The sequence below is a fragment of the Entelurus aequoreus genome, linkage group LG24 (assembly GCF_033978785.1).
Source record: "Entelurus aequoreus isolate RoL-2023_Sb linkage group LG24, RoL_Eaeq_v1.1, whole genome shotgun sequence".
Lineage (NCBI taxonomy): Eukaryota > Metazoa > Chordata > Actinopteri > Syngnathiformes > Syngnathidae > Entelurus > Entelurus aequoreus.
The window spans coordinates 8998445-9024776 of NC_084754.1; the positions used below are offsets into that span (position 1 = coordinate 8998445).

At 38.1% G+C, this 26332-nt stretch overlaps 3 protein-coding genes across 12 annotated transcripts in view; 2 read left to right on the forward strand and 1 right to left on the reverse strand.

Moving 5' to 3' along the window:
* Positions 1–7924, forward strand: part of zgc:173742 (DNA topoisomerase I, mitochondrial) — a 117622-nt gene extending 109698 nt beyond the window's left edge. For 5 of the 8 annotated variants that reach the window (XM_062035600.1, XM_062035596.1, XM_062035601.1 and 2 more), the window contains 4 exons: positions 928–1055; positions 4016–4116; positions 6990–7139; positions 7555–7906. In XM_062035600.1, the coding sequence (XP_061891584.1) occupies positions 928–1055; positions 4016–4116; positions 6990–7139; positions 7555–7657 (482 nt within the window). In that variant the 3' untranslated portion in view covers positions 7658–7906. Of the gene's footprint in view, positions 1–927; positions 1056–4015; positions 4117–6989; positions 7140–7554 lie in introns of all 8 variants that reach the window. The other 3 variants (XR_009824324.1, XM_062035603.1, XM_062035602.1) reach the window with 3 other exon arrangements.
* Positions 7925–7941: 17 nt separating this feature from the next.
* Positions 7942–13935, reverse strand: hsbp1b (heat shock factor binding protein 1b). The gene is made up of 4 exons (XM_062035607.1): positions 13751–13935; positions 11377–11443; positions 10168–10294; positions 7942–8472 (listed from the first exon to the last, which is right to left on the reverse strand). Exons 1-3 carry the CDS (start codon positions 13793–13795, stop codon positions 10170–10172), a joined length of 237 nt encoding a protein of 78 aa, XP_061891591.1. The 5' UTR covers positions 13796–13935; the 3' UTR covers positions 7942–8472; positions 10168–10169.
* Positions 13352–26332, forward strand: part of si:dkey-246g23.2 (solute carrier family 66 member 2) — a 116677-nt gene continuing 103696 nt past the window's right edge. Inside the window, exons 1-2 of one of the 3 annotated variants that reach the window (XM_062035604.1) lie at positions 13352–13441; positions 25601–25857. In XM_062035604.1, coding sequence (XP_061891588.1) covers positions 13433–13441; positions 25601–25857 — 266 coding nt within the window. In that variant the 5' untranslated portion in view covers positions 13352–13432. Of the gene's footprint in view, positions 13442–13940; positions 14251–25600; positions 25858–26332 lie in introns of those variants that run through there. The other 2 variants (XM_062035605.1, XM_062035606.1) reach the window with 2 other exon arrangements.

A 26332-nucleotide genomic window follows, 5' to 3' on the forward strand; every position in this document is an offset into this window, starting at 1 on the left:
GCAGTTTCTTTCATTTGAAATTTTCGGGTTCATTTTTTTATACGTGGCAAACTCATTCCGCGAGCTGGAAAAAAACCTGTTTGCGGGCCTGATCCGGCCCTCGGGCTGTACGTTTGACACCCCTGATCTAGTGAGACAGGCGAAATTTAAGTTGGAGAAAATGCAGTTTATAAATTATTTAATGTTTCTCTGCGGCCTGGTAGCAAATGCGTCACAGCCCCGAACCGGCAGTTGGGGACCACTGCTTTGGTTCTCAACCTTTTTTTTAGTGATGTACCCCCTGTGAATTTTTTTTTAATTCAAGTACCCCCTAATCAGAGCAAAGCATTTTTGGTTGAAAAAAAAAGATAACGAAGTAAAATACAGCACTATGTCATCAGTTTCTGATTTATTAAATTGTATAACAGTGCAAAATATTGCTCATTTGTAGTGGTCTTTCTTGAACTATTTGGAAAAAAAGATAGGTTTTTATTTATATTTATAAAGGATTTTTGAATTGTTGCTATTTTTAGAATATTTAAAATAAATCTCACGTACCCCTTGGCATACCTTCAAGTACCCCCAGGGGTACGCGTACCCCCATTTGAGAACCACTGCCTTAAAGTACCACTGATGTGTATCACATAATTATTTGTAAACATCTACTGTCCAAGAATGATGCATTTTTATTTGTACTGCAAATTATTCCTAATGTCTTAACATTTGTCAGCCTTTTAGCTGCACAAATAATAAATAATAAATGGTCATCTTTTGCATTTTGCCAATCAGGGCTAGTTATTAGTTGGCCAAACAAATGTAATGTGGTCCCACATAGAAGGATTACATCAAATTAGTGTGTGCTTACATGTTAATTGTGGGCATTACCACCTGTCAAGTACAGTACGTGTCATGATTAAATGCAATTTATCGGTTTGTCACCTTCCGAAGGGTCTGATAATGAAGTGGAGAAGCTGCTATCCTACAACAGAGCAAACCGAGCTGTTGCAATTCTGTGCAACCACCAGCGGGCGCCACCAAAGACCTTTGAACAGTCTATGGCTAACCTTCAGACCAAGGTATGATGCAGTACTGATGGGTGGAAAATACGTTTTTTTCTTTGTATTGAATTCTTCCTCTTAAGAACATCTACTTCAATTTTAAGACATCTTTCAAAAGGCTGTTAGTTTTTGTTTCATAAGTCCCTGTAGTTGTTTTTCTTTTTCTTTGAGGTTTACCCGAAACTGGTGCTGGAATTAGGACAGCTTTAAAGTACTTCTTGTTCCAAGTTCTACTGGGAGCACTCTGTTTTGTGTGTCTGCAGCTTTGGATGGGTTGTATTATGATTTTTGTTTTACTTTAAAATAGAGATGTCCGATAATATCGGCATGCCGATATTATCGGCCGATAAATGCGTTAAAATGTAATATTGAAAATTATCGGTATCGTTTTTTTTAATAGGTATCTTTTTTTTATTTTTATTAAATCAACATAAAAAACACAAGATACACTTACAATTAGTGCACCAACCCAAAAAACCTCCCTCCCCCATTTACACTCATTCACACAGAAGGGTTGTTTCTTTCTGTTATTAATATTCTGGTTCCTACATTATATATCAATATATATCAATACAGTCTGCAAGGGATACAGTCCGTAAGCACACATGGTTGTGCGTGCTGCTGGTCCACTAATAGTACTAACCTTTAACAGTTAATTTCACTCATTTTCATTAATTACTAGTTTCTATGTAACTGTTTATTTACTGTTTTACTTTCTTTTTTACTCAAGAAAATGTTAATTTATTTCTTTTTTTAAATTTTTTAAAGTACCTTATCTTCACCATACCTGGTTGTCCAAATTAGGCATAATAATGTGTTAATTCTACGACTGTATATATCGGTTGATATCGGTATCGGTAATTAAAGAGTTGGACAATATCGGAATATCGGATATCGGCAAAAAGCCATTATCGGACATCCCTACTTTAAAACACTTCATTGTGGTCATTCATACCCTGTAATGGTGCTTTTATCAAATATTGCATACATTATGTTTTACATACCCTCTTGAAGTCGCTTTCTGACCGTCTCTTCAGGATGCGCCGCCTTGTGGGCCCTCCCGGCCACTGCCCTTTTGACTGCGTCTCCACTAGAGATGTCCGATAATGGCTTTTTTGCCGATATTCCGATATTGTCCAACTCTTAATTACCGATACCGATATATACAGTCGTGGACTTAACACATTATTATGCCTAATGTTGTGATGCCCCGCTGGATGCATAAAACAATGTAACAAATAAATTAACTCAAGTTATGGAAAAAAATGCCAACATGGCACTGCCATATTTATTATTAAAGTCACAAAGTGCATTATTTTTTTAACATGCCTCAAAACAGCAGCTTGGAATTTGGGACATGCTCTCCCTGAGAGAGCATGATGAGGTTTAGGTGGGCGGTGTGTATATTGTAGCGTCCCGGAAGAGTTAGTGCTGCAAGGGGTTCTGGGTATTTGTTCTGTTGTGTTTATGTTGTGTTACGGTGCGGATGTTCTCCCGAAATGTGTTTGTCATTCTTGTTTGGTGTGGGTTCACAGTGTGGCGCATATTTGTAACAGTGTTAAAGTTGTTCATCAGTGTGACCTGTATGGCTGTTGACCAAGTATGCCTTGCATTCACTTGTGTGTGTGAAAAGCCTTAGATATTATGTGACTGGGCCGGCACGCAAAGGCAGTGCCTTTAAGGTTTATTGGCACTCTGTACTTCTCCCTACGTCCGTGTACACTGCTGTTTTTTAAAAAAGTCATACATTTTACTTTTTGAAACCGATACCGATAATTTTGAAACTGATACCGATAATTTCCGATATTACATTTTTTTAAAGCAGTTATCGGCCGATAATATCGGACATCCCTAGTCTCCACCCATTATGGGTTTTTAGCACTTCCAAATCGAAACTATGGTCAGATATGTTGGAACTAGTGTTGTCCCGATACCAATATTTTGGTACTGGTACCAGCACCAAAATTATTGCGATACTTTTCTAAATAAAGGGGACCACAAAAAATTGCATTATTGGCTTTATTTTAACAAAAAATCTTACTGTACATTAAACATATGTTTCTTATTGCAATTTTGTCCTTAAATAAAATAGTGAACACACGAGACAACTTGTCTTTTTAGTAGTAAGTAAGCAAACAAAGGCTCCTGATTTAGCTGCTGACATATGCAGTAACATATTGTGTCATTTATCATTCTATAATTTTGTCAAAATTATTAAGGACAAGTGGTAGAAAATTATTTTTTAATCCACTTGTTCATTTCCTGTTTATCTGCTTACCTTCTCTTTTAGCATGTTCTATCTACACTTCTGTTAAAATGTAATAATCACTTATTCTTCTGTTGTTTGGATACTTTACATTAGTTTTGGATGATACCAAAAATGTGGGTATCCATCCGATACCAAGTCGTTACAGGATCATACATTGGTCATATTCAAAGTCCTCATGTGTCCAGGGACATATTTCCTGAGTTTATAAACATAATATAACTTTTTTTTAAACAAAATATGTTGTGATGCCAAAATTTATCGACATAATCATAGTATTGACTAGATACGCTCCTGTACTTGGTATCATTACAGTGGATATGAGGTGTAGATCCACTGTTTGTTTAAATTTTGACGCCGGTGAGCTGCGGTGTGTAGTGAATTATGTTTAGCTATTCCTCGTCCTGCAGGGATGATACTTTGGACCGATGGACCGGTACTTTTCAGAGGCGGTATAGTACCGAATATGATTCATTAGTATTGCGGTACTATACTAATACCGGTATATCGTACTACCCTAGTTGGAATTATATGCTACTTTGTATTGGAAAGGATTTTAGCATGCAACTGCATGTACGAGCCAGTCTTCCCCACAAGAGGATAGTGAAAATGAAGGAACTTACTGACTTCAAATTTGTATTATAGAGGACCATTGACTATAAATGACAGTATTCTACATATCATAACACTAGTCTTTATATGATCCACCCAGATTGATGGCAGAAAGGAGCAGCTGGCCCTTGCCAAGACGGAGTTGAAGCAGGCCAAGAAGGATGCCAAGACTAAAGACAACTCAGACTCCAAGTTGACTAAGTATTGCACAAGTAGCCAGGGGCCGTAACTAAGATTTGACAAATACCAAGGTCAACAATTGGTTGTCCGAGACGAACTTTGAAAGGCTGAAATGTCCAGACTAAAAAAAGCTTTAATTAAGCTATAACTAGCTCTAGTGTTGGGTATCGAGTATCGATTGGAACCGGGACTAACTTTCCGATTCTCCCGGAATCGTTCAAAAGTTTAAATTTCGATTCCTAGTTTCGATACCCAGTCCGCAGACCGGAAAAAAATAAGTCCGCCAACCGGAAGAAGAAGCCGCTGAACACCAACGAAGAAGCGCCCACCGCCGGAAGTGTTAGCATAGCCGAGCCTATGTAGCCGAGCGAGTCAGTCAAGCATGGATAGCGGGCGTCGGCGGTCGAAAGTGTGGCTTTATTTTACTAAAAAAAATGAAATATCGGCGAAATGTAACACGTGCGACAGGACTGTTTCGTGCTTAGGAGGGTGCACGTCGAACATGACGAAGCACCTCCGAGGTCATGGAGCACAAATAAATGCGTGTCCCGTCTTCGACGCGCTGCGCCGACCGTCCTCCTCTTCCTCCGACGCCCAGCCTGGCACCTCGGTGACTGCACTGCAGTCCGAATCCGGTAAGTAAAACAATATATATGCAATAAATAATGTGTTTTGCGCCAACGTCGAGGCAGCTAACAAATTAGCCCGCGTATTTTTTCATAGACAATTTACAACCTGCTAGCCAGGCTCCGCCATGTGCTCAGCGTACTACGTTCACCGTAGCGGCAATGGGGAAGATGTCGGTGCCACAGACGGAAGAGTGCCACAGAAAGGTCACTGCACACATAGTCAAAAGACTGCATCCCTTTTCAGAGGTGGAATCTCCCCACATTTAGGTTAGTTAAGCAATAACGTTAGAGCTAAGCTAATTGATACTGGGCTAAACAGTAACAGCAACATTACATGTTTGTTTATGTTTGCAGGGATATGGTGAAAACTCTCAACCCAAAATACATACCACCTTCCAGGGACTACCTGTCAAACACATTGATCCCGGCATGGTACAAGAAGAATCGGAATCGAGAATCGTCAGGAATCGGAATCGTTCGAATTCAAACGATACCCAACCCTAACTAGCACTCATCTAACAGCTTTGATAATCAGCATGATTTTGGAACGCTCCACTTTTGATTAATATCCTGAAGTTTAGCATACAAAACAATTTTAACACCACCAAATGTTTAACCACGACCAGGGTTCCAACCCAAAATCTTCTGATCTGCACTACAAGTACTAATGACGTCCACCGAAAGTGATGGAGGAAAATTTGCATTCATACTTTAATAAATGACAGAGCATGACATAGCCAAGAATACGTTTGGGATAAAATATTATATGAAGCGCCTTGTCATTCAATAATTTACATTTTAATGTGCTGCTTCACGCAAAATGGCACCTGACTGACACGACGACAGCGTTATACCAACAGCATTTCACATAAATTTCATTCAGGTGAAAGCAAGTTAGTTACATCAGTATGATTTAATGTTATGTTGGCAGCACTTTTGGGATGGGATAATGTTTAAAGTAAAAGTGGACCTTACGTTGTCGGGAGTTGTAGCGGGATGTGCATGACCAAAGATCGTATATTGAGAGAGGATGATCTACCGCATGGTGATGTACAGCGCACATGATGTCCTACACAAAGTTCATTTACAGTCAGTCATCTAAAAATGGTAGTTACGGCCAAGCAAGTGGGTCCCTTGCAACCTCACTATAGACTGGACTCTATCATTAACCGTATCCATTCGGCATCCATTGCACCGGTCACCTGTGGGGACTGCGGTCCCTTCCTTGGTTTCTCATTGCTCCCATTGGGTTGAGTTTTTTCTTGCCCTGATGTGGGATCTGAACCCAGGATGTTGTTGCAGCCTTTTGAGACATCTGTGATTAAGGGCCATATAAGTAAACTTTGATTTTGGTGAGCAATAAAGCATCTAAAACTAAAAGTTTATTTTTAAAATCTGTATTTAGACTGCGTACACAATTATCAAATTCACTGTTAGTTTGATAGTGAATTACAAAATTCATACACTGTACATATACTAAAACACAATTCGCACATTGCAGAGATAACAAACATCTCAATATTTTGACCATTTAGTTTGTGCAACACCTATAAATTCATTTAATTGTATTGCCGCAACTCCAAAAAAATGTTGTGGCTTTATTTTGTGCATTTTTATATATTGAATTTGACATGATTTTTTTCTCTTTATGGTAAATGGGTTATACTTCAATCAATCAATGTTTATTTATATAGCCCTAAATCACAAGTGTCTCAAAGGGCTGCACAAGCCGCAACGACATCCGCGGTACAGAGCCCACATACAGGCAAGGAAAACTCACCCCAGTGGGACGTCTGTGTGAATGACTATGAGAAACCTTGGAGAGGACCGCATATGTGGGTAACCACGACCCATCAGGACCAAGGGTGAAGTGTCTTGCTCAAGGACACAACGGATGTGACTAGGTTGGTAGAAGCTGGGGATCGAACCAGGAGCCCTCAGGTCGCTGGCACGGCCACTCTCCCAACTGCGCCGCTCTGAAACTCTTAACACAATTGTCTTTAAAAATATGTTCGTAAACAAATATTCTTAGTTTACAGAATTTTAACTTTTTACAATTTAGAGTCTTAAATTAACCTAACGTGTGTGTTTTTTGATTGTGGGAGGAAGCTGGAGTACCCAGACAAAACACACATTTCTTATTTCCTTACAATAACAGCATTTCATGTATTTTGGCTCATTTTAAGTAGACATATACAAGGGCAGTGTATATAATTCTGTCACATTTTTACTTGCCCCTGTGGGGTTTTTTTTTTTTACACTCAGGCTAGTGGAGCGGAAGAAAGCAGCTGTAAAGCGCTGTGAGGACCAACTCCTAAAGCTGGAGGTCCAGGCCACTGACCGAGAGGAAAACAAGCAGATTGCATTGGGCACCTCAAAGCTTAACTACCTTGATCCACGCATCAGTGTGGCTTGGTAAGCGTTCTTAACTCACTTGAAAGCCTAAGATGACAAAATGATGCACGTTGTGGGGGCCTACATCACTAGACGTATGAATATACGGACGTTATTAATTAATCTGGTGTAGGGAAGTCTGTTAAGGAAGCTTCACACTATAGCAGTACATTGGAATTATAGTACACACAAAATAAGATGCACGGGACCCAAACATGTCTCTTTATGAATAACTGTCGCAAATATACTGCAACATATTTTACTATTACTACTATTTTTTAATTGAAACTGTACAAGATTGATGTCTAGTATTGTACAAAATTTTGACACGTTATGCTTTTAATCTTGGTAGCCGTACTGAGGGGGTTATTTGCAGTTCATGTCAAAACCCTTTGTCTTGTTACTGTTATTGGAGACTTAGTGTGACTTGTTTCAGGTGTAAAAAAATGGGGATACCTATTGAAAAGATCTACAACAAGAGCCAAAGGGACAAGTTTGCCTGGGCCATTGAGATGACCGAGGAGGACTTTGAGTTCTAACTTCCCACTTGTTTTTTAATTGCTGTAATGCAATTAACAACCTATCTGCTGTTATGTAAACCCATGTTCACATTATTTTGATATGTTTCATGCAGTTGTGACAAAATCAAGCTCTAGTATTTGACATTTTTTGACAAAATCAAGCTCTAGTATTTGACATTTTTTGATGCTTTTCTGTTTAGCACTTCATTTGTAAGGTTACTGTTGTGTATTTTGTTTATGCCGTTTTATGTTTGCATTTATTTGAATAAAGGTTGCTTAAATGCAGTGATGTGCCAGGTGTCTTCAGTTGTAAACACCGTTTATTTGGATCAATCACTAACAGTGTACAAAGTCAACATGAGATTTTACCTTGCATTGAAAAATAGTTTGAAAGGCACCTCATAGTTGGATACAAAATATGCCTTTACACCAATTTTTTAAACTAATACAACTGCATTTTATTAAATATATTTAATAGAAGAAAATCTGTTGGGTTGGAATGCATCTCACCTCAGGAACAGTATTGTTATGCACTACAGGCTTCTGTCTGAAGGCGTCTCCATCAAGCAGCACTTCACAAGAATCCGCAATGTTTATGGAACACCCTGGTCAGTGCACAAACACTTTCTACAATTCTAATGAGCAAACCACACTATTCTACTTTACAAATAACGTTCAGCTTTTGTTCTCCCCCCAATCAATACATAGCCATCTGTCACAACAGTCAATATATATATATTAAAAAAAAAATTACACAAAAACATCAAACCAATGCCATCTTCAGGATTAGAATTCCACGCGGCAGTATGTTGTGTCCGACTGTCTCTTAGAATCTGCATGAGATAACCAGAGTGACGATTGGTTAGCAACATGTTAGTGAAGCACCTTTGAACTGTGGTATCATTCATCATTATGATGACTTTATAGACAGATGCTATTTGTTGCCGTGGCCCTCCATTGTTTTCTTGTACACTATATTGCCAAAAGTATTTGGCCACCCATCCAAATGATCAGAATCAGTTGTCCTAATCACTTGGCCCGGCCACAGGTGTATAAAATCAGGCTCTTAGACATGGAGACTGTTTCTACAAACATTTGTAAAAGAATGGGCCGCTCTCAGGAGCTCAGTGATTTCCAGCGTGGAACTGTCATAGGATGCCACCTGTGCAACAAATCCAGTCGTGAAATTTCCTCGCTCCTAAATATTCCAAAGTCAACTGTTGGCTTTATTATGAGAAAATGGAAGAGTTCGGGAACAACAGCAACTCAGCCACCAAGTGGTAGGCCACGTGAACTGACAGAGAGGGGTCAGAGGATGCTGAAGCGCATAGTGCAAAGAGGTCGCCGACTTTCTGCAGTCAGTTGCTACAGAGCTCCAAACTTCATGTGACCATCCAATTAACCCACGTACAGTACGCAGAGAGCTGCATCTAAGCCATACATCACCAAGTCCAATGCAAAGTGTGGAATGCATTGGTGTAAAGCACATCGCCACTGGACTCTAGAGCAGTGAAAGCTCCTCCTCTGGAGTGATGAATCACGCTTTTCCATCTGGCAATCTGATGGACCAGTCTGGGTTTGGAGGTTGCCAGGAGAATAGTACATTTCGGACTGCATTGTGCTGAGTGTGAAATTTGGTGGAGGAGGAATTATGGTCTGGGGTTGTTTTTCAGGAGTTGGGCTTTGCCCCTTAGTTCCAGTGAAAGGAACTTTGAATGCTCCAGGATACCAAAACATTTTGGACAATTGTATGCTCCCAACCTTGTGGGCAGTTTGGAGCAGGCCACTTCCTATTCCAACACAACAGCGTGGCGAAGTTGGTAGAGTGGCTGTGCCAGCAATCGGAGTGTTGCTGGTTACTGGGGTTCAATCCCCACCTTCTACCATCCTAGTCACGTCCGGTGTGTCCTTGGGCAAGACACTTCACCCTTGCTCCTGATGGCTGCTGGTTAGCACCTTGCATGGCAGCTCCCGCCATCAGTGTGTGAATGTGTGTGTGAATGGGTAAATGTGGAAATACTGTCAAAGCGCTTTGAGTACCTTGAAGGTAGAAAAGCGCTATACAAGTATAACCCATTTATCATTTAATTATATAACATGACTGTGCACAAAGCAAGGTCCATAAAAACATGGATGACAGAGTCTAGTGTGGATGAACTTGACTGGCCTGCACAGAGTCCTGACCTGTACCCGATAGAACACCTATGGGATGAATTACAACGGAGACTGAGAGCCAGGCCTTCTCGACCAGCATCAGTGTGTGACCTCACCAATGCGCTTTTGGAAGAATGGTGGAAAATTCCTATAAACACACTCCGCAACCTTGTGGATAGCCTTCCCAGAAGAGTTGAAGCTGTAATAGCTGCAAAATGTGGACCGACATCATATTGAACCCTATGGGTTAGGAATGGGATGGCACTTCAAGTTCATATGTGAGTCAAGGCAGGTGGCCAAATACCTTTGGCAATATAGTGTATCTGCAATATTCAGTAACGCAGAACGGTCAAAATGGAGATGGTTCATTTTACCTTCATGAGGAACCTTGACCCTCTTTCGGCTTTTCAGGGTTTGCCTCGTTTTCCTCGACACCTGCCTGCGTCATCAGGTCAGCAATATTCTTCTCCAAGTCATCGATCCGTGTGCTCATCTCATCAAGTAGAAAAACAGTTGAGGTCATTTGTGTACAATGAAAATGGAAGGAATTGGAGAAACGCGCGCAATAAGGATGAGTGCCGTTCACATTTCAACCGTACCTGGGAATCAATACTGTTACCAATATTCTGTACTTTTGTGTTCATGTGTCAATAAATGCTAGTAGTTTATTTTTTATTTAACAGTTAAAATTGATCTGATAAAAGTGGTATCCAGTTATATCACTTTTAAGTATCATTTTCAATTATATAGTCTTTGCCATGAAGCTTAATGAGCCGGTCTAGACTTATGTTGAGACCTCCAAAGTGTTTATACTGTAAATATTATATACTTACTATAATTGTGTATATGTACTTATTACACACTTGAAGTCTGAAAAGTGCATCTTAGTTGTAGTTTTAATTACCAAATTTGGAGGTGTTGATATCACCATGTAAAATCGCTAATGCTAATCTGTGGCATAATCACAAAGCCAAGTAAATTAGCATCAAACTTTGGAAAAGTGGAGCCTTAAATTACATTGGAGCGTCTTAACAGGCATACTTTCTTTGTTGGCATTAAAAATTGCAGTATTTCCTAGACTAGGGATTCTGAAACTGAAAGTACAGTGTTTTATTTTCTTATATTCAAACAGTGTTACTGTTGAAACAGAGTGTAATGCTACAGTGGCCAAAATAATAAATATACTTGTTAAAATATCTGCCTTGTTTTTAATGAACTTTTAGGCCCACTAAGCTACTGTATTTTAATGTTGGTTATTATGGTCATACTTGGGGAGAGAAGTTCTTTCTGAGGTGGTACTTGGTGAAAAAAAGTTCAAAAACCACTGCCCTTGACAGTTTGACTGAACCTTTTGTGAGTGTTGTTTGAGGGCTTGTTTCCCTGCCAAGTGTCTGCAACTGGATGTGATGTCACAAGCAACAAAAGGTACAAAAATATGGCACCGTTTGTTTTTATGATAATCGATACTCTGTAGTACCGACATCCCTAACGCTCGGTGTGAAAGAACAATCTTGTTGCCTTTGATAAGACACTACCTACAAATTCTGAGTATTACAACAGAGTAGCTTTAAAATGTAGGATATTCCTCCCGATGATCTGGTCTGACATGGTCTGGAACTTGTCTTGCATCTGCTGCAGCAAGGTTTGGACCTGGTGATACAATCAGGAATTTAGTTGAAATGCCAACAAAACTGAGGAGAAATAAATAAAAAGGTCAATTTGAATTGTAGCCTATTTATGTAAGCAAGAACTCTCCAGGTAAATATCTGCCAAAGAGAGACATACGTTTTCTTGGCAACAATGTAAACAATGCCAAACATTTTACACAAATGTAATCATAAATAGTACTTGATGTGCTATGCACCGTATTTGTTTTGTTTTTTTAAATACTGCAACATTGTACCTCTAAACGAGGTATATATCGATTACCGCTTTTATTGATAAACCGCGGTAAAATTCCCAACGGTTAGTATTCCATTTAAAAATATATATATTTTTAAAGCAGCTGGTGCGCTAATCGCAATCTATCTTAAACGCTAACATGAATACAAGACAACATAATATCCATTACAAACACCTATTTTGCCTTAATCATTAAGAAAAACTTTAAAACCTTGATTCCTCAAAACGTAAGAAAATACAAATATCCAAACACTCAAATATTTCGAAGGCGCTGGAACAATATTACATTTTTCTTCTCCCATGGAAAGTATGTGTCTATTTAACCCTTGTGTAATGTCCATATTGTTGTTACTCAGCCAGCGTTTGTGGGTCTATTGGACCCGTTGCATTTTGTAGCTTTTAATGCCTCACAATCAAACACTTTTATGTAAAAATACTGAACAGATGTTTACCGTAACCCAATAAACAAACGCTGGCTGAGTAACAACAATATGAACGTTGCACGGAACATTTCTCTGCCAGTTTCTGCATCCCACAGGGATTCTTCTTTTGTGTTTCTGCACCTGCGGTTCCCACACAAGGTTGCAACATTGTTTGTCAACACTGTCTGCTCTCATTTTCTCGCACATTTGACCCTCTGATGTTCTGTGAACCTACACCCTGTCCTCCTCCTGTCTAGGCCTACTGTGTGTGTGTGTGTGGTTGCGTGTGGTACACGGAACATCAATGTCCACACTTTTATTAGCCCCGGGTCCAGTGGACCCGGACATCTAATATGTAATAGAAATGTGTAGGGGGGCATATGGTGTGTGTGTGTGGTCATTAAATATGTATTCTGATATATGTTCTTCACAGAAAATGAGCCAAAGTCAGTGAGTCTCAGTTTGAAAAATTCATTAATTGTATCATTTTTCTTTTAATAAAAAATTAAAACGGGTCCCACAGACTGTCTGTGTAGGCTATTGGTACTTTTTGAGCAGGTTCAACAGTACCGTGATAATAATAAGGTGACACTTTTGGTCACGATAAGCTTGATATGAAATGTTCTTATTTCATCCCTCCTGAAAACCGAAATAAAAACAAAAGTATGGGAAATACGGTGTAACAACTATTTGGTTTTAACTGCCCTAGTGAATGAATGTGAGTGTGGATGTTGTCCGTCTATCTGTGTTGGCCTTGCGATGAGGTGGCGACTTGTCCAGGGTGTACCCCGCCTTCCGCCCGAATGCAGCTGAGATAGGCTCCAGCACCCCCCGTCACCCCCAAAAAAGGGACAAGCGGTAGAAAATGGATGGATGGATGCCCTAGTGAATGAATGTGAGTGTGAATGTTGTCTGTGTTGACCTTGCGATGAGGTGGCGACTTGTCCAGGGTGTACCCCGCCTTCCGCCCGAATGCAGCTGAGATAGGCTCCAGCCACCCCGAAAGGGACAAGTGGTAGAAAATGGATGGATGGATATCTTGCTGTTAGGTGACAGCAAAAACACTGTATAGTTATAGTCAGGGGCGCCGAAACGGGGGGGGGGGGGGTAAAGGAGACGGGGCCCATGATGGAGGGGGGCCCAGAGAGGCCCCTAATGATGATGAAATTATAATACAGGGGGCCCTGTAAATATTATTTTCATGGGGCCCAAAATCCCTAGCGGCGCCCCTGGTTATGGTTACTTTACGCCTCTGAATACACTTTTCCACGACAACTGGCAAGCTAAACGTATCCCAAACCAACACAATTAATAGATGCAGAAGGTGATTACATTATCCATCCATTTTCTACCGCTTGTCCCTTCTTTATCTGATATTGTAAATGTAAACAGACGTGCTACAATTGAACACACAAGAGCGCTTTGGGGTACCGAAAGTAGCATTTCCAAAACCGTAGTGTCTCTTTTTGCCAATGAAAAGACTTAAAGGTCTACATTGTAATACGTTTTCTGACAACTTAAACGACTATTTAGGCATCGAATGTGCAAAAAAAATAAAAATGTGGCTAACCAGCTAGCCGTCGTTAGCAGGTAACCAAGCTAACCCTCGCTAACTACCAGTTTCACGACTCACCACATTTGTAAGGTCCTGCACGGACTTAGGATCCGTCTCAGCCATTATTTTCTCCTAAAATATATATTTGGAAAAACAAAAGCGCACTCAATGTTCTTCTGAGATGTTAGCAACCCGTCGCTAAGACCACTGCGCACTCATCAGCCGCTCGGCAACACTAAGGAACTCTCGCGAGAGTTCAGCGCGGAACTCAAAAGGAATGTGAGACTTTGTGTTTATCAAGGAGCGACGTCTGAGCGAGAATGTGTACACTCCTTTTATTTTCGCAGTTTCTGGCTCAGGAGGAAGACCGGAGGAGACTCTTTTTTTGTTTTCTTATCAGGACGCCAAGTCGCATCCTTGTTTTGTTGTCTTCCGCCACAACTCGGCACTCGCAGTAAGAGCGCGTGTGTGCGCGCGCACGAAACGCGCGTCCCCGCTGTGGATTAAAAACGTTGGAGGTGTCAAATGAGCCCTGAGAGGAAAACAACCAACTTGAGAAAAGTCTATGAAGTGGACAGGTAAAGTTGGTCCTACAATATAACGCTATTTATGTCAAAAGCGACTTAACATGCTGATGTTTTTGTAGGTTTCCAGCAATTGTGTCACATTACTACTAGGGATGTCCGATAATAGCTTTTTGCCGATATCCGATATTGTCCAACTCTTAATTACAGATACCGATACCGATATCAACCGATACCGATATATACAGTCGTGGAATTAACACATTATTATACTTAATTTGGACAACCAGGTATGGTGAAGATAAGGTCCCTTTTTAAAAAAATTAATAAAATAAGATAAATAAATTAAAAACATTTTCTTGAATAAAAAAGAAAGTAAAACAATATAAAAACAGATACATAGAAACTAGTAATTAATGAAAATGAGTAAAATTAACTGCAGCACGCACAATCATGTGTGCTTACAGACTTTGTCCCTTGCAGACTGTATTGAAATATATTGATATATAATGTAGGAACCACAATATTAATAACAGAAAGAAACAACCCTTTTGTGTGAATGAGTGTGAATGGGGGTGGGAGTTTTTTTGGGTTAGTGCACTAATTGTAAGTGTATCTTGTGTTTTTTATGTTGATTTAATTAAAAAACAAAAAAACAGAAACGATACCGATGATAAAAAAAAAACATACCGATAATTTCCGATATTACATTTTAAAGCATTTATCGGCCGATTATCGGACATCTCTAATTACTACCTAAACCAGACCATACTTGCCAACCTCGAGACCTCCATATTCGGGAGATGGAAGTGGGCGGGGTCAGGGTGGGCAGGGTTAAGGGGGGAGTATATTTATAGCTAGAATTCACTGAAATTCAAGTATTTCTTATATATCTACAGTGTTTCCCACACATTCATTTATTTGTGGCGGCCCGCCACGAAAGAATTACGTCCGCCACAAATAAAAATAAAAAAATGTTTTTTTTTTGTCCTGTCCAGCTTCTCAGGCAAATCATATAGTTGATGTAGATGCCCATATAGGCTGTTCAGATTTACTTTACAAAAGAGAAGTGTAGGATACTTCTCTTGTTGCCTTATTTGTATTTGACCACTACTGTTTTCTGTTTATATGTTACTGACTGTGGCAGGACACCTCTGCCTCTGTTTCACTTTATGTTGCTGGTAAATAATATGGTTGTAGTAGTAGGCTAAAGTTAATTTATTTAGTATGCACTAATTAAAGGGGCAGAGCTTTAAGAGACATTTTAGCTTTTATATTTTATAAGATATATTTTTTGTAAGAATCAATCAATCAATCAATGTTTATTTATATAGCCCTAAATCACAAGTGTCTCAAAGGGCTGTACAAGCCACAACGACATCCTCGGTACAGAGCCCACATCAAGAACCACAATTAATAAATATATTTCAGTGAATAACTTATTGTTCAAATCTGTATATAAATTTGTACATAAAGTGTTGTAATTATATTGTAAAATGGATGGATGGATGGATGGACGTTTAAAACAAAACTGTTATTATTAATTAGTAAGTATACATGTTTTGAGCCTTTTTTAGAGAAAATCATATCATTGTAGTAAATTATGCAAATTATATATATATATATTTATATATATATATATATATATATATATATATATATATATATATATATATATAAGAAATACTTGACTTTCAGTGAATTCTAGCTATATATTTATTTATTTTATATATATATATATATATATATATATATATATATATATATATATATATATATATATATATATATATATATATATATATATATATATATATATATATATATATATATATATGTGTGTATATATATATATATATATATATATATATATATATATATATATGTGTATATATATATATATATATATATATATATATATATATATATATGTGTGTATATATATATATATATATATATATATATATATATATATATATGTGTATATATATATATATATATATATATATATATATATATATATATACATATATATATGTATATATATATATATATACACACATATATATATATATATATATATATATATATATATATATATATATATATATATATATATATATATATATATATATATATATATATATATATATATATGTGTATATATATATATATATATATATATATATGTATATATATATATACATGTATATATGTATATATATATATATATGTATATATATAAAATAAATACTTGAATTTCAGTGTTCATTTATTTACACATATACACACACATAAAAGTCTGATCTACAAAATGTGCTGGCAGCATACTCCTTCCCCTTCGAGCTGTCTTGGATGAACTGAAATTATTTTTTCCAATCATTTTGGAACTTGCAAGCGTACTTCTTCTTACTCGTCGTCGCCATGTCTCTTCTTCGTTCTTCCGGTTTCGTCTCTGTTATGTTTTTGGACATTACTACTTGCCGTAGTTTTGAAGCAATGCATGATGGGAATCCGGATGTTGTGTGTCAGTGTATTAACGTGCCGTCTGGAATAAACACACGCTGCGAAATAGCTCTGTGCCTGCCTACTTTATGGGTGTTATAGATAGATCTATGGATCACAGAGACGTATATAATAGTCTCCTTTTTAGGTGAGAGAGGACGCTGAAGGCAGTGCCTTTAAGGCACGCCCCCAATATTGTTGTCCGGGTGGAAATCGGGAGAAATTCGGGAGAATGGTTGCCCCGGGAGATTTTCGGGAGGGGCACTGAAATTCGGGAGTCTCCCGGGAAAATCGGGAGGGTTGGCAAGTATGAACCAGACCGCGGCAAAATACGACCCGCGGACAGCATGCGGCCCATTAAGATTTTCAACCCGGCTCGCCGGATATTCTACATACTTTTTTTTAGACCTTTAACATCAAAACTGTAGCCTTTTTATACCTTTGACATCAAAACTGATGTGCTGTGCTGTTTTTAAATGACCATAAGTCTGAAACTACTATAGAAAGTATTTCAATGGTTGAAATCTGCGCTTTTGGGTGTTTAACGAGTTATTACGGTCATCCACGTCAGTGTTTTTCAACCTTTTCTGAGCCAAGGCACATTTTTTTCATTAAAAAAAATCCCAAGGCACAAATTAAATTAAACTCAGTAGCCGATATTGACAGTAAAAAGTCATTCTCACAATTTTTAAATATGAATTCAAACCATAACCTTTTATTTATTTATTATTTTTATTTATTTTTTATTTAAATCATATTGTTGATGTAGATGCCCATATCGGCTGTACAAATTTACAAAAGAGAAGTTATTTTGTTCTCTTGTTGCCTTATTTGTATTTGACTTTATTAAATGGATTTATATTATCATTTGGTGCAGACAGGCCGGAGCAGGAGGGGATAGAAAGAGGGGAAAAAAGAAGACAGAGGGGGAAATTGTGGGGGACAATCAATCAATCAATCAATGTTTATTTATATAGCCCTAAATCACAAGTGTCTCAAAGGGCTGTACAAGCCACAATGACATCCTCGGTACAGAGCCCACATACGGGCAAGGAAAACTCACCCCAGTGGGACGTCAATGTGAATGACTATGAGAAACCTTGGAGAGGACCGCATATGTGGGGTAACCCCCCCCCTCTAGGGGAGAGGGGGATAAGACAGAGAGACAAAACAACAACAGCAAACACAACAATAACAACAACAACAACAATAGAGCAACATCAGCAAATTATGATGTACAGTGCTGTTTTTAAATGACCGTAAGTATAAAACTATAGAAAGTATTTCAATGGTTGAAATCTGCGCTTTTGGGTCTTGTACGAGTTATTACGGTCATCCACGTCAGTGTTTTTCAACCTTTTCTGAGCCAAGATCATTGACAAAAATCCCAGGGCACACCACCAGCAGAAAACATTGAAAAATGAAAGTCAGTAGCCGATATTGACAATAAAAAGTCGTTCTCGCAATTGTTAAATATGAATTCAAACCATAACCAACCATGCATCAATATAGCTCTTGTCTCAAAGTGGGTGTACTGTCACGACCTGTCACATCACACCGTGACTTATTTTCAGTTTTTTGGTGTTTTCCTGTGTGTTGTGTTTTAGTTCTTCTCTTGCGCTCCTATTTTGTTGGCTTTTCCTCTTTGTTGGTATTTTCCTGTAGCAGTTTCATGTCTTCCTTGAACGCGATTCCCCGCACCTGCTTTGTCTTCGCAATCAAGACTATTTAATTGGTGCGGATGCTATCCTTCTTTGTGGGGACATTGTTGATTGTCATGTCATGTACGGATGTACTTTGTGGACGCTGTCTGCTCCAAACGCTGTAAGTCTTTGCTGTCGTCCAGCATGCTGTTTTTGTTTACTTTGCAGCCAGCTCAGTTTCATTTTGCATAGCCATCCCTAAACTACAATGCATTTTTCTTAGCGGCACTCACCTTTTATTTATTTTCGGTTTAAGTGTTAGATACTTTTTTACCTACACGCTGCCTCCCTCACTGTATCTCATGGCACACTAGTTGAAAATACTGATCTACGTCACAGCAGCTCAGACGAGGAACAAAGCAGAGTGGGCAGGGTTTGTTTTCAGAGCAGCCAGCAACAAAACACATGAGTCAGGAACAGATGCGGAAGGACATTTTTACAACAAATTTCTGCATAAAAGTGATAATATATCATATTGTAGGGTTTTATCACCCTTTGCATTCATATGTTGCTGTTTGTTACATTTTTGTTGTGTTTTGCTTGATTGTAAAATATATCTATGGAGGAGCGATGTTAATATGGTGTTAATATTCAGTGTTTTATTGTTCATAGCTAATATTGAAAGGGTAAAAGAACACATTTTTTGGGGTGTAATAATAGATGATGAAATGAATTGGAAATCTCATGTAAAAAATTTAAAAAAATAAAGTAGCAAGAAACACGTCAATAATGAACAAAGTAAAACAAGTTCTGGACCAACAATCACTTCATATTCTCTACTGCTCGCTAGTGTTACCATATCTCAGTTACTGTGCACAAATATGGGGGAAACAACTACAAATGTGCGCTTCATTCACTAACAGTGTTACAAAAAAGATCAATTAGAATAATACATAATGTTGGATATAGAGAACACAACCCTTTATAATTAAATCACAAATATTGAAATTTAACGATTGGTGCATTTGCAAACAGCTAAAATTATGTTCAAAGCAAATTATAACCTGCTACCCAAGAATGTACAACAATTCTTCTCAACAAAAGAGGAGAAATATAACCTTAGAGGAAAATCTAATTTAAAACATTTGTATGCTCGCACAACACTTAAAACCTTTAGTATATCAGTATGTGGAATTAAATTATGGAATGGATTAACCAAAGAAATCAAACAAAGCACCAATATGATTCAGTTTAAGAGAGTGTTCAAACTACAAGTGTTCACAAAGTACAGAATTATGATGAACATCTTGTAACTTTTGAACTTTTTTTTATTTTTTATTGGGATAAAGATTATTTATGTATTTAATATTTGTTTGCTTACTATGGTATATTATTTATTTGTTCACTGTTCTGTTACAGAGAACAAGGACATGGATAAAATTGCTATGGTATGAAAAGGGGTCAGATTAAATAAGCTCTGCTTCTTCCTACTCCTTTTCGGACGTGCTGTAATGAAACAACTGGAAATGTGTGATGCATTACATTGTATCGTATGCATGTTCCAAATAAACTGAAACTGAATTTGAGTAATGGTGTCATAACTTTTTTTTAATTCCATCGGACATTGTGACTTTTGGTATTAGTGTTCCTGAAAAAAAGGGGACCCAAATACAAATACTGTACAGCAGATTTTTACAGCTCAATGTGTATGTATCATTTATACATTAGCCCCCCAGACACATTTTTTCTCTAAATATTTGCCCAGCTCTGACCTAAACGATACGGTGATGTTTGCACATACTGCTGCAGAACGTCTCTAAAAATAATGCCTCTCAGTTCAGACATGCCATAGGCCCAGCCCCATGAAGTTATACGATTTGCTTGTGCAACAAAGCTTGCACTGTCTTGCATGAACACATAGATGGGATTTCTATGTAATGTCTAAGTCAGTGTTTTTCAACCTTTTTTGAGCCAAGACACATTTTCTGCGTTGAAAAAATCCGGAAGCACACCACCAGCGGAAATCATTAAAAAACGAAACTCAGTTGACAGTAAAAAGTCGTTGTCGTATTTGTTGGATATGACTTTAAACCATAACCAAGCATGCATCATTATAGCGCTTGTCTCAAAGTAGGTGTACTGTCACCACCTGTCACATCAAGCCGTGACTTATTTTCATTTTTTTGCTGTTTTCCTTTGTGTAGTGTTTTAGTTCTTGTCTTGCCCTCCTATTTTGGTGGCTTTTTCTCTTTTTTTGGTATTTTCCTGCTGCAGATGTCATGTCTTCCTTTGAGCGATATTTCCAGCATCTACTTTGTTTCAGCAATCAAGACTATGTAAGTTGTTTTTGTCCTTCTTTGTGGGGACATGGTTGATTGTCATGTCATGTTTAAATGTACATTGTGGACGCCGTCTTTGCTCCACAGTAAGTCTTTGCTGTTGTCCAGCATTCTGTTTTTGTTTACTTTGTAGCCAGTTCAGTTTTACAAACCCCGTTTCCATATGAGTTGGGAAATTGTGTTAGATGTAAATATAAACGGAATACAATGATTTGCAAATCCTTTTCAACCCATATTCAATTGAATGCACTACGAAGACAAGATATTTGATGTTCAAACTCATAAACTTAAATTTTTTTTTGCAAATAATTAACTTAGAATTTCATGGCTGTAACACGTGCCAAAGTAGTTGGGAAAGGGCATGTTCACCACTGTGTTACATGGCCTTTCCTTTTAACGACACTCAGTAAACGTTTGGGAACTGAGGAGACACATTGTTTAAGCTTCTCAGATGGAATTATTTCCCATTCTTGCTTGATGTACAGCTTAAGTTGTTCAACAGTCCGGGGGTCTCCGTTGTGGTATTTTAGGCTTCATAATGCGCCACACATTTTCAATGGGAGACAGGTCTGGACTACAGGCAGGCCAGTCTAGTACCCGCACTCTTTTACTATGAAGCCACGTTGATGTAATACGTGGCTTAGCATTGTCTTGCTGAAATAAGCAGGGGCGTCCATGGTAGCATTGCTTGGATGGCAACATATGTTGCTCCAAAACCTGTATGTACCTTTCAGCATTAATGGCGCCTTCACAGATGCGTAAGTTACCCATGTCTTGGGCACTAATACACTCCCATACCATCACAGATGCTGGCTTTTCAACTTTGCGCCTATAACAATCCGGATGGTTCTTTTCCTCTTTGGTCTGGAGGACACGACGTCCACAGTTTCCAAAAACAATTTGAAATGTGGACTCGTCAGACCACAGAACACTTTTCCACTTTGTATCAGTCCATCTTAGATGAGCTCAGGCCCAGCGAAGCCGACTGCGTTTCTGGGTGTTGTTGATAAACGGTTTTCGCCTTTCATAGAAGAGTTTTAACTTGCACTTACAGATGTAGCGACCACTGTAGTTACTGACAGTGGGTTTCTGAAGTGTTCCTGAGCCCATGTGGTGATATCCTTTACACACGGATGTTGCTTGTTGATGCAGTACAGCCTGAGGGATCGAAGGTCACAGGCTTAGCTGCTTACGTGCAGTGATTTCTCCAGATTCTCTGAACCCTTTGATGATATTACGGACCGTAGATGGTGAAATCCCTAAATTCCTTGCAATAGCGGGTTGAGAAAGGTTTTTCTTAAACTGTTCAACAATTTTCTCATGCATTTGTTGACAAAGTGGTGACCCTCGCCCCATCCTTGTTTGTGAATGACTGAGCATTTCATGGAATCTACTTTTATACCCAATCATGGCACCCACCTGTTCCCAATTTGCCTGTTCACCTGTGGGATGTTCCAAATAAGTGTTTGATGAGCATTCCTCAACTTTATCAGTATTTATTGCCACCTTTCCCAACTTCTTTGTCACGTGTTGCTGGCATCAAATTCTTAAGTTAATGATTATTTGCAAAAAAAAAAAATGTTTATCAATTTGAACATCAAATATGTCTTTGTAGCATATTCAACTGAATATGGGTTGAAAATGATTTGCAAATCATTGTATTCCGTTTATATTTACATCTAACACAATTTCCCAACTCATATGGAAACGGGGTGTGTAGTTTTGTTCTGCATAGCCGTCCCTAAGCTTCAATGCCTATTTTTAGGGGCACTTACCTTTTGTTTTGTTTTTGGTTTAAGCATACCTTTTGACCTGCCTGCTGCCTCCCGCTATTTCCGACATCTACAAAGCAATTAGCTACCGGCTGCCACCTACTGATATGGAAGAGTATTACACGGTTACTCTGCCGAGCTCTAGACAGCACCGACACTCAACAACAACACATAATTTGCAGACTATAATTACTGGTTTGCAAAAAATATTTGTACCCCAAATAGGTGAAATTAGATAATCTCCCACAGCACACCAGACCGTATGCCGTGGCACAGTTGAAAAACACTGGTCTAAGTAATGTCCTGTAGATGTCATGGGACATTGTTGTTGGTCACTGTCATGAGGACATAAGGCATCTTTCTTCTGCAATGTCCCCGTGCCATGAAGTGTTTAACGTAAAAAATAACCTGTTTGTGAGGTTTTTCTTGCTCTCTAACATGTTGATCAATACAGGCCATTTGGTTAGAGCTGATGCATTTTAGCTGACACTGGTCACATATGTGTATGTGACAAAGAAGCCACGCATGTGCAGAGTGAGTATCGTGATATTTATAATAGTCAGTCATCTGTAGAATCACAACCTCATAACATATTAACTTTCTCAAGCAGCACTGTGTCAATACTGCAAATTAAGTAGTCTGTGATATAATAAACTTGGTTATTTGCGGCCCTGGCTGCTCGACAGAATCGCCCAACTGTGACGGTTTATTTTATTCATTGCTCGAGTGCTTGTTAGGCCTTATGAGGCGTAAAACCTCATTGTTTTAGGGATTATGGAGTACTTACATTAAATACCAGAACAGACTATAGTGTGTAGTGTTTACACAGAAGTGTTGGTGTGACAAATCTTGAGGGAGGAGGCAGAACGCTTATCTTCATGTCGAGGCAGCAAACGGAGACGCCGCCCTTGCGGTTGTTGGGTCTGTTTCTGGCAGACGATGGCGTGGAGCACTGCAGAGGTGTATGTGGGTGCTGAAATGTTATTTTTGTTTAGTTTTTTATCCGTGCAAGGTGCAATGTATTATTTATTGCTCATTTTTGGGGTATTTTTTCCGTTGTGTTTTACTTTTATAGCTGTACCTAAAAATGGCGCCACTGAAATGGCAGCTGGTTGCATCAGCTCTGTGGTCTTTTAATAACACCTAAAACCAGTGAAGTTGGCACGTTGTGTAATTTGTAAATAAAACAAAATACAATGATTTGCAAATCCTTTTCAACTTATATTCATTTGAATAGACTGCAAAGACAAGATACTTCATGTTCGAACTGAAAAACATGTTTTTTTTTTTGTGCAAATAATCATTAACTTAGAATTTAATGGCAGCAACACATTGCAAAAAAGTAGGCACAGGGGCTTTTTTACCACTGTGTTACATGGCCTTTCCTTTTAACAACACACAGTAAACGTTTGGGAACTGACGAGACCAATTTTTGAAGCTTTTCAGGCGTAATTATTTCCCATTCTTGTTTGATGTACAGCTTAAGTTGTTCAACAGTCCGGGGGTCTCCGTTGTGGTATTTTACGCTTTTAGATCAGGGGTCCCTAAACATTTTGACTCAGTGGCCACGTTGAGTTAAAACAATTTGGCAGGGGCCCGGGCTGTAGAGGCTATTTCATCCCTCCAAGCCTGTTTCGCAGGTTTCCCTGCTCTTCAGGGGATCCCTGAAGAAATCCCCTGAAGAGCAGGAAACCTGCGAAACAGGCTTGTTTCGGTTTATTTGGCCTCTGTGTTTTGCCTGACCTAACGTATATTCCGCTCTACCCTGGTGTTGAGCACTGTATAACAGATATACCACAGTAACCTCGACTATATATATATATATATATATATATATATATATATATATATATATATATATATATATATATATATATATATATATATATATATTAGGGCTGCAACTAACGATTAATTTGATAATCGATTAATCTGTCGATTATTGCTTTGATTAATAATCGGATAAAAGAGACAAACTACATTTCTATCCTTTCCAGTATTTTATTGAAAAAAAAACAGCATACTGGCACCATACTTATTATGATTATTGTTTCTCAGCCGTTTGTACATGTTACAGTTTATAAATAAAGGTTTATTTAAATATGCTATGCACATGCCTCTGCGCATGTGCATAGCATAGATCCAACGAATCGATGACTAAATTAATCGCCAACTATTTTTATAATCGATTAGTTGTTGCAGCCCTAATATATATATATATATATATATATATATATATATATATATATATATATATATATATATATATATATATATATATACACTACCGTTCAAAAGTTTGGGGTCACCCAAACAATTTTGTGGAATAGCCTTCATTTCTAAGAACAACAATAGACTGTCGTTTTTTTCTGGCCATTTTGAGCGTTTAATTGACCCCACAAATGTGATGCTCCAGAAACTCAATCTGCTCAAAGGAAGGTCAGTTTTGTAGCTTCTGTAACGAGCTAAACTGTTTTCAGATGTGTGAACATGATTGCACAAGGGGTTTCTAATCATCAATTAGCCTTCTGAGCCAATGAGCAAACACATTGTACCATTAGAACACTGGAGTGATAGTTTCTGGAAATGGGCCTCTATACACCTATGTAGATATTGCACCAAAAACCAGACATTTGCAGCTAGATTAGTCATTTACCACATTAGCAATGTATAGAGTGTATTTCTTTAAAATTAAGACTAGTTTAAAGTTATCTTCATTGAAAAGTACAGTGCTCGTCCTTCAAAAATAAGGACATTTCAATGTGACCCCAAACTTTTGAACGGTAGTGTATGTATATATATATATATATATATATATGTATATATATATATATATATATATATATATATATATATATATATATATATACATATATATATATATATATATATATATATATATTATGATGATGATGTCACGTTATCGATGGGAAAAGGCATTTTTAGACAATATGATTTGCGTGAGCGGCTAGGAGACACAGAGTTTTTTTTAAACTTAGAACTTCCCGCAGGCCGGAGTTCAGAGAGTGGTTGGACCCCTGGTTTAGATGATGTCATTCAATTTCCAAGCTCAAATGTCGACCGTAGAAAATTTTTAGGAATAAAAGTTATTCAGATATTTTTTGTGGTATTTCTGTAATTTCAGAATATTGTTCAGACTCCTCTCGCCAGGTTCCTCGAACGCTGCTCTCCCGCTTGTATGATGGATGCTCTCCAGGAGGAGGAAACCGAGAGCGCCTGGATGTTGTTGTCCTGGCTGGCGTCCTTTGTCATGGTGTTTGGAGGATCCCTGCCCTACTTACCCCAATATCAGGAAATCCGGAGGAGCAGGAACACTGAGGGGTTCTCGACCAGAGTGTGTCTGGTTCTGCTCATAGCCAACATCCTGCGAATCTTTTTCTGGTAAGGATAAAGAATTGTTCACATAGGAGACATTTGATCCTGATGCTCTAGTCATAACTTAATGGAGTAGCAAGTCTGCAAGTGTATAAGGGCGCAATGTTGTTTGACCTAATGTTATAGAAAGATGCCGTCAAAATACAAACCGGAGGCTACATTCTGCTCACGGAGCAGCAGAGGCAGGCAAAATAAGGTTGCTTGCAGAGGTCAATGCATTACTAGGGGATGTAAACACACACTATGACGCAACATTACAGTGCTGCCATCATTTTTAGCAACTTTATTTGATTACAAAGTGTTGAACACAGACACAATGTTATTTTGAGGCTCTCCCCCACTACCATTACAAGAAAGTGTCACTTTTTTTATTTAAAACCATTTTTTCTACATTTTCATCTAAATTTAATTGAATTTGATACATGTTTTGTACTAAAATGAATTCATGCAAAGTACTTGTTTTTTTTATTGCAAAATAACT

What these genes read in the sequence shown, in the direction of transcription:
- hsbp1b (XM_062035607.1), bottom strand. Translation starts at nt 13,795, where the DNA reads ATGGCTGAGACGGATCCTAAGTCCGTGCAGGACCTTACAAATGTG. An exon ending in TGCAGGACCTTACAAATGTG is followed by an intron (nt 11,444 to 13,750) that starts GTGAGTCGTGAA and finishes TTGTATCACCAG; the next exon opens with GTCCAAACCTTGCTGCAGCA. An exon ending in AGACCAGATCATCGGGAGGA is followed by an intron (nt 10,295 to 11,376) that starts ATATCCTACATT and finishes CTGTTTTTCTAC; the next exon opens with TTGATGAGATGAGCACACGG.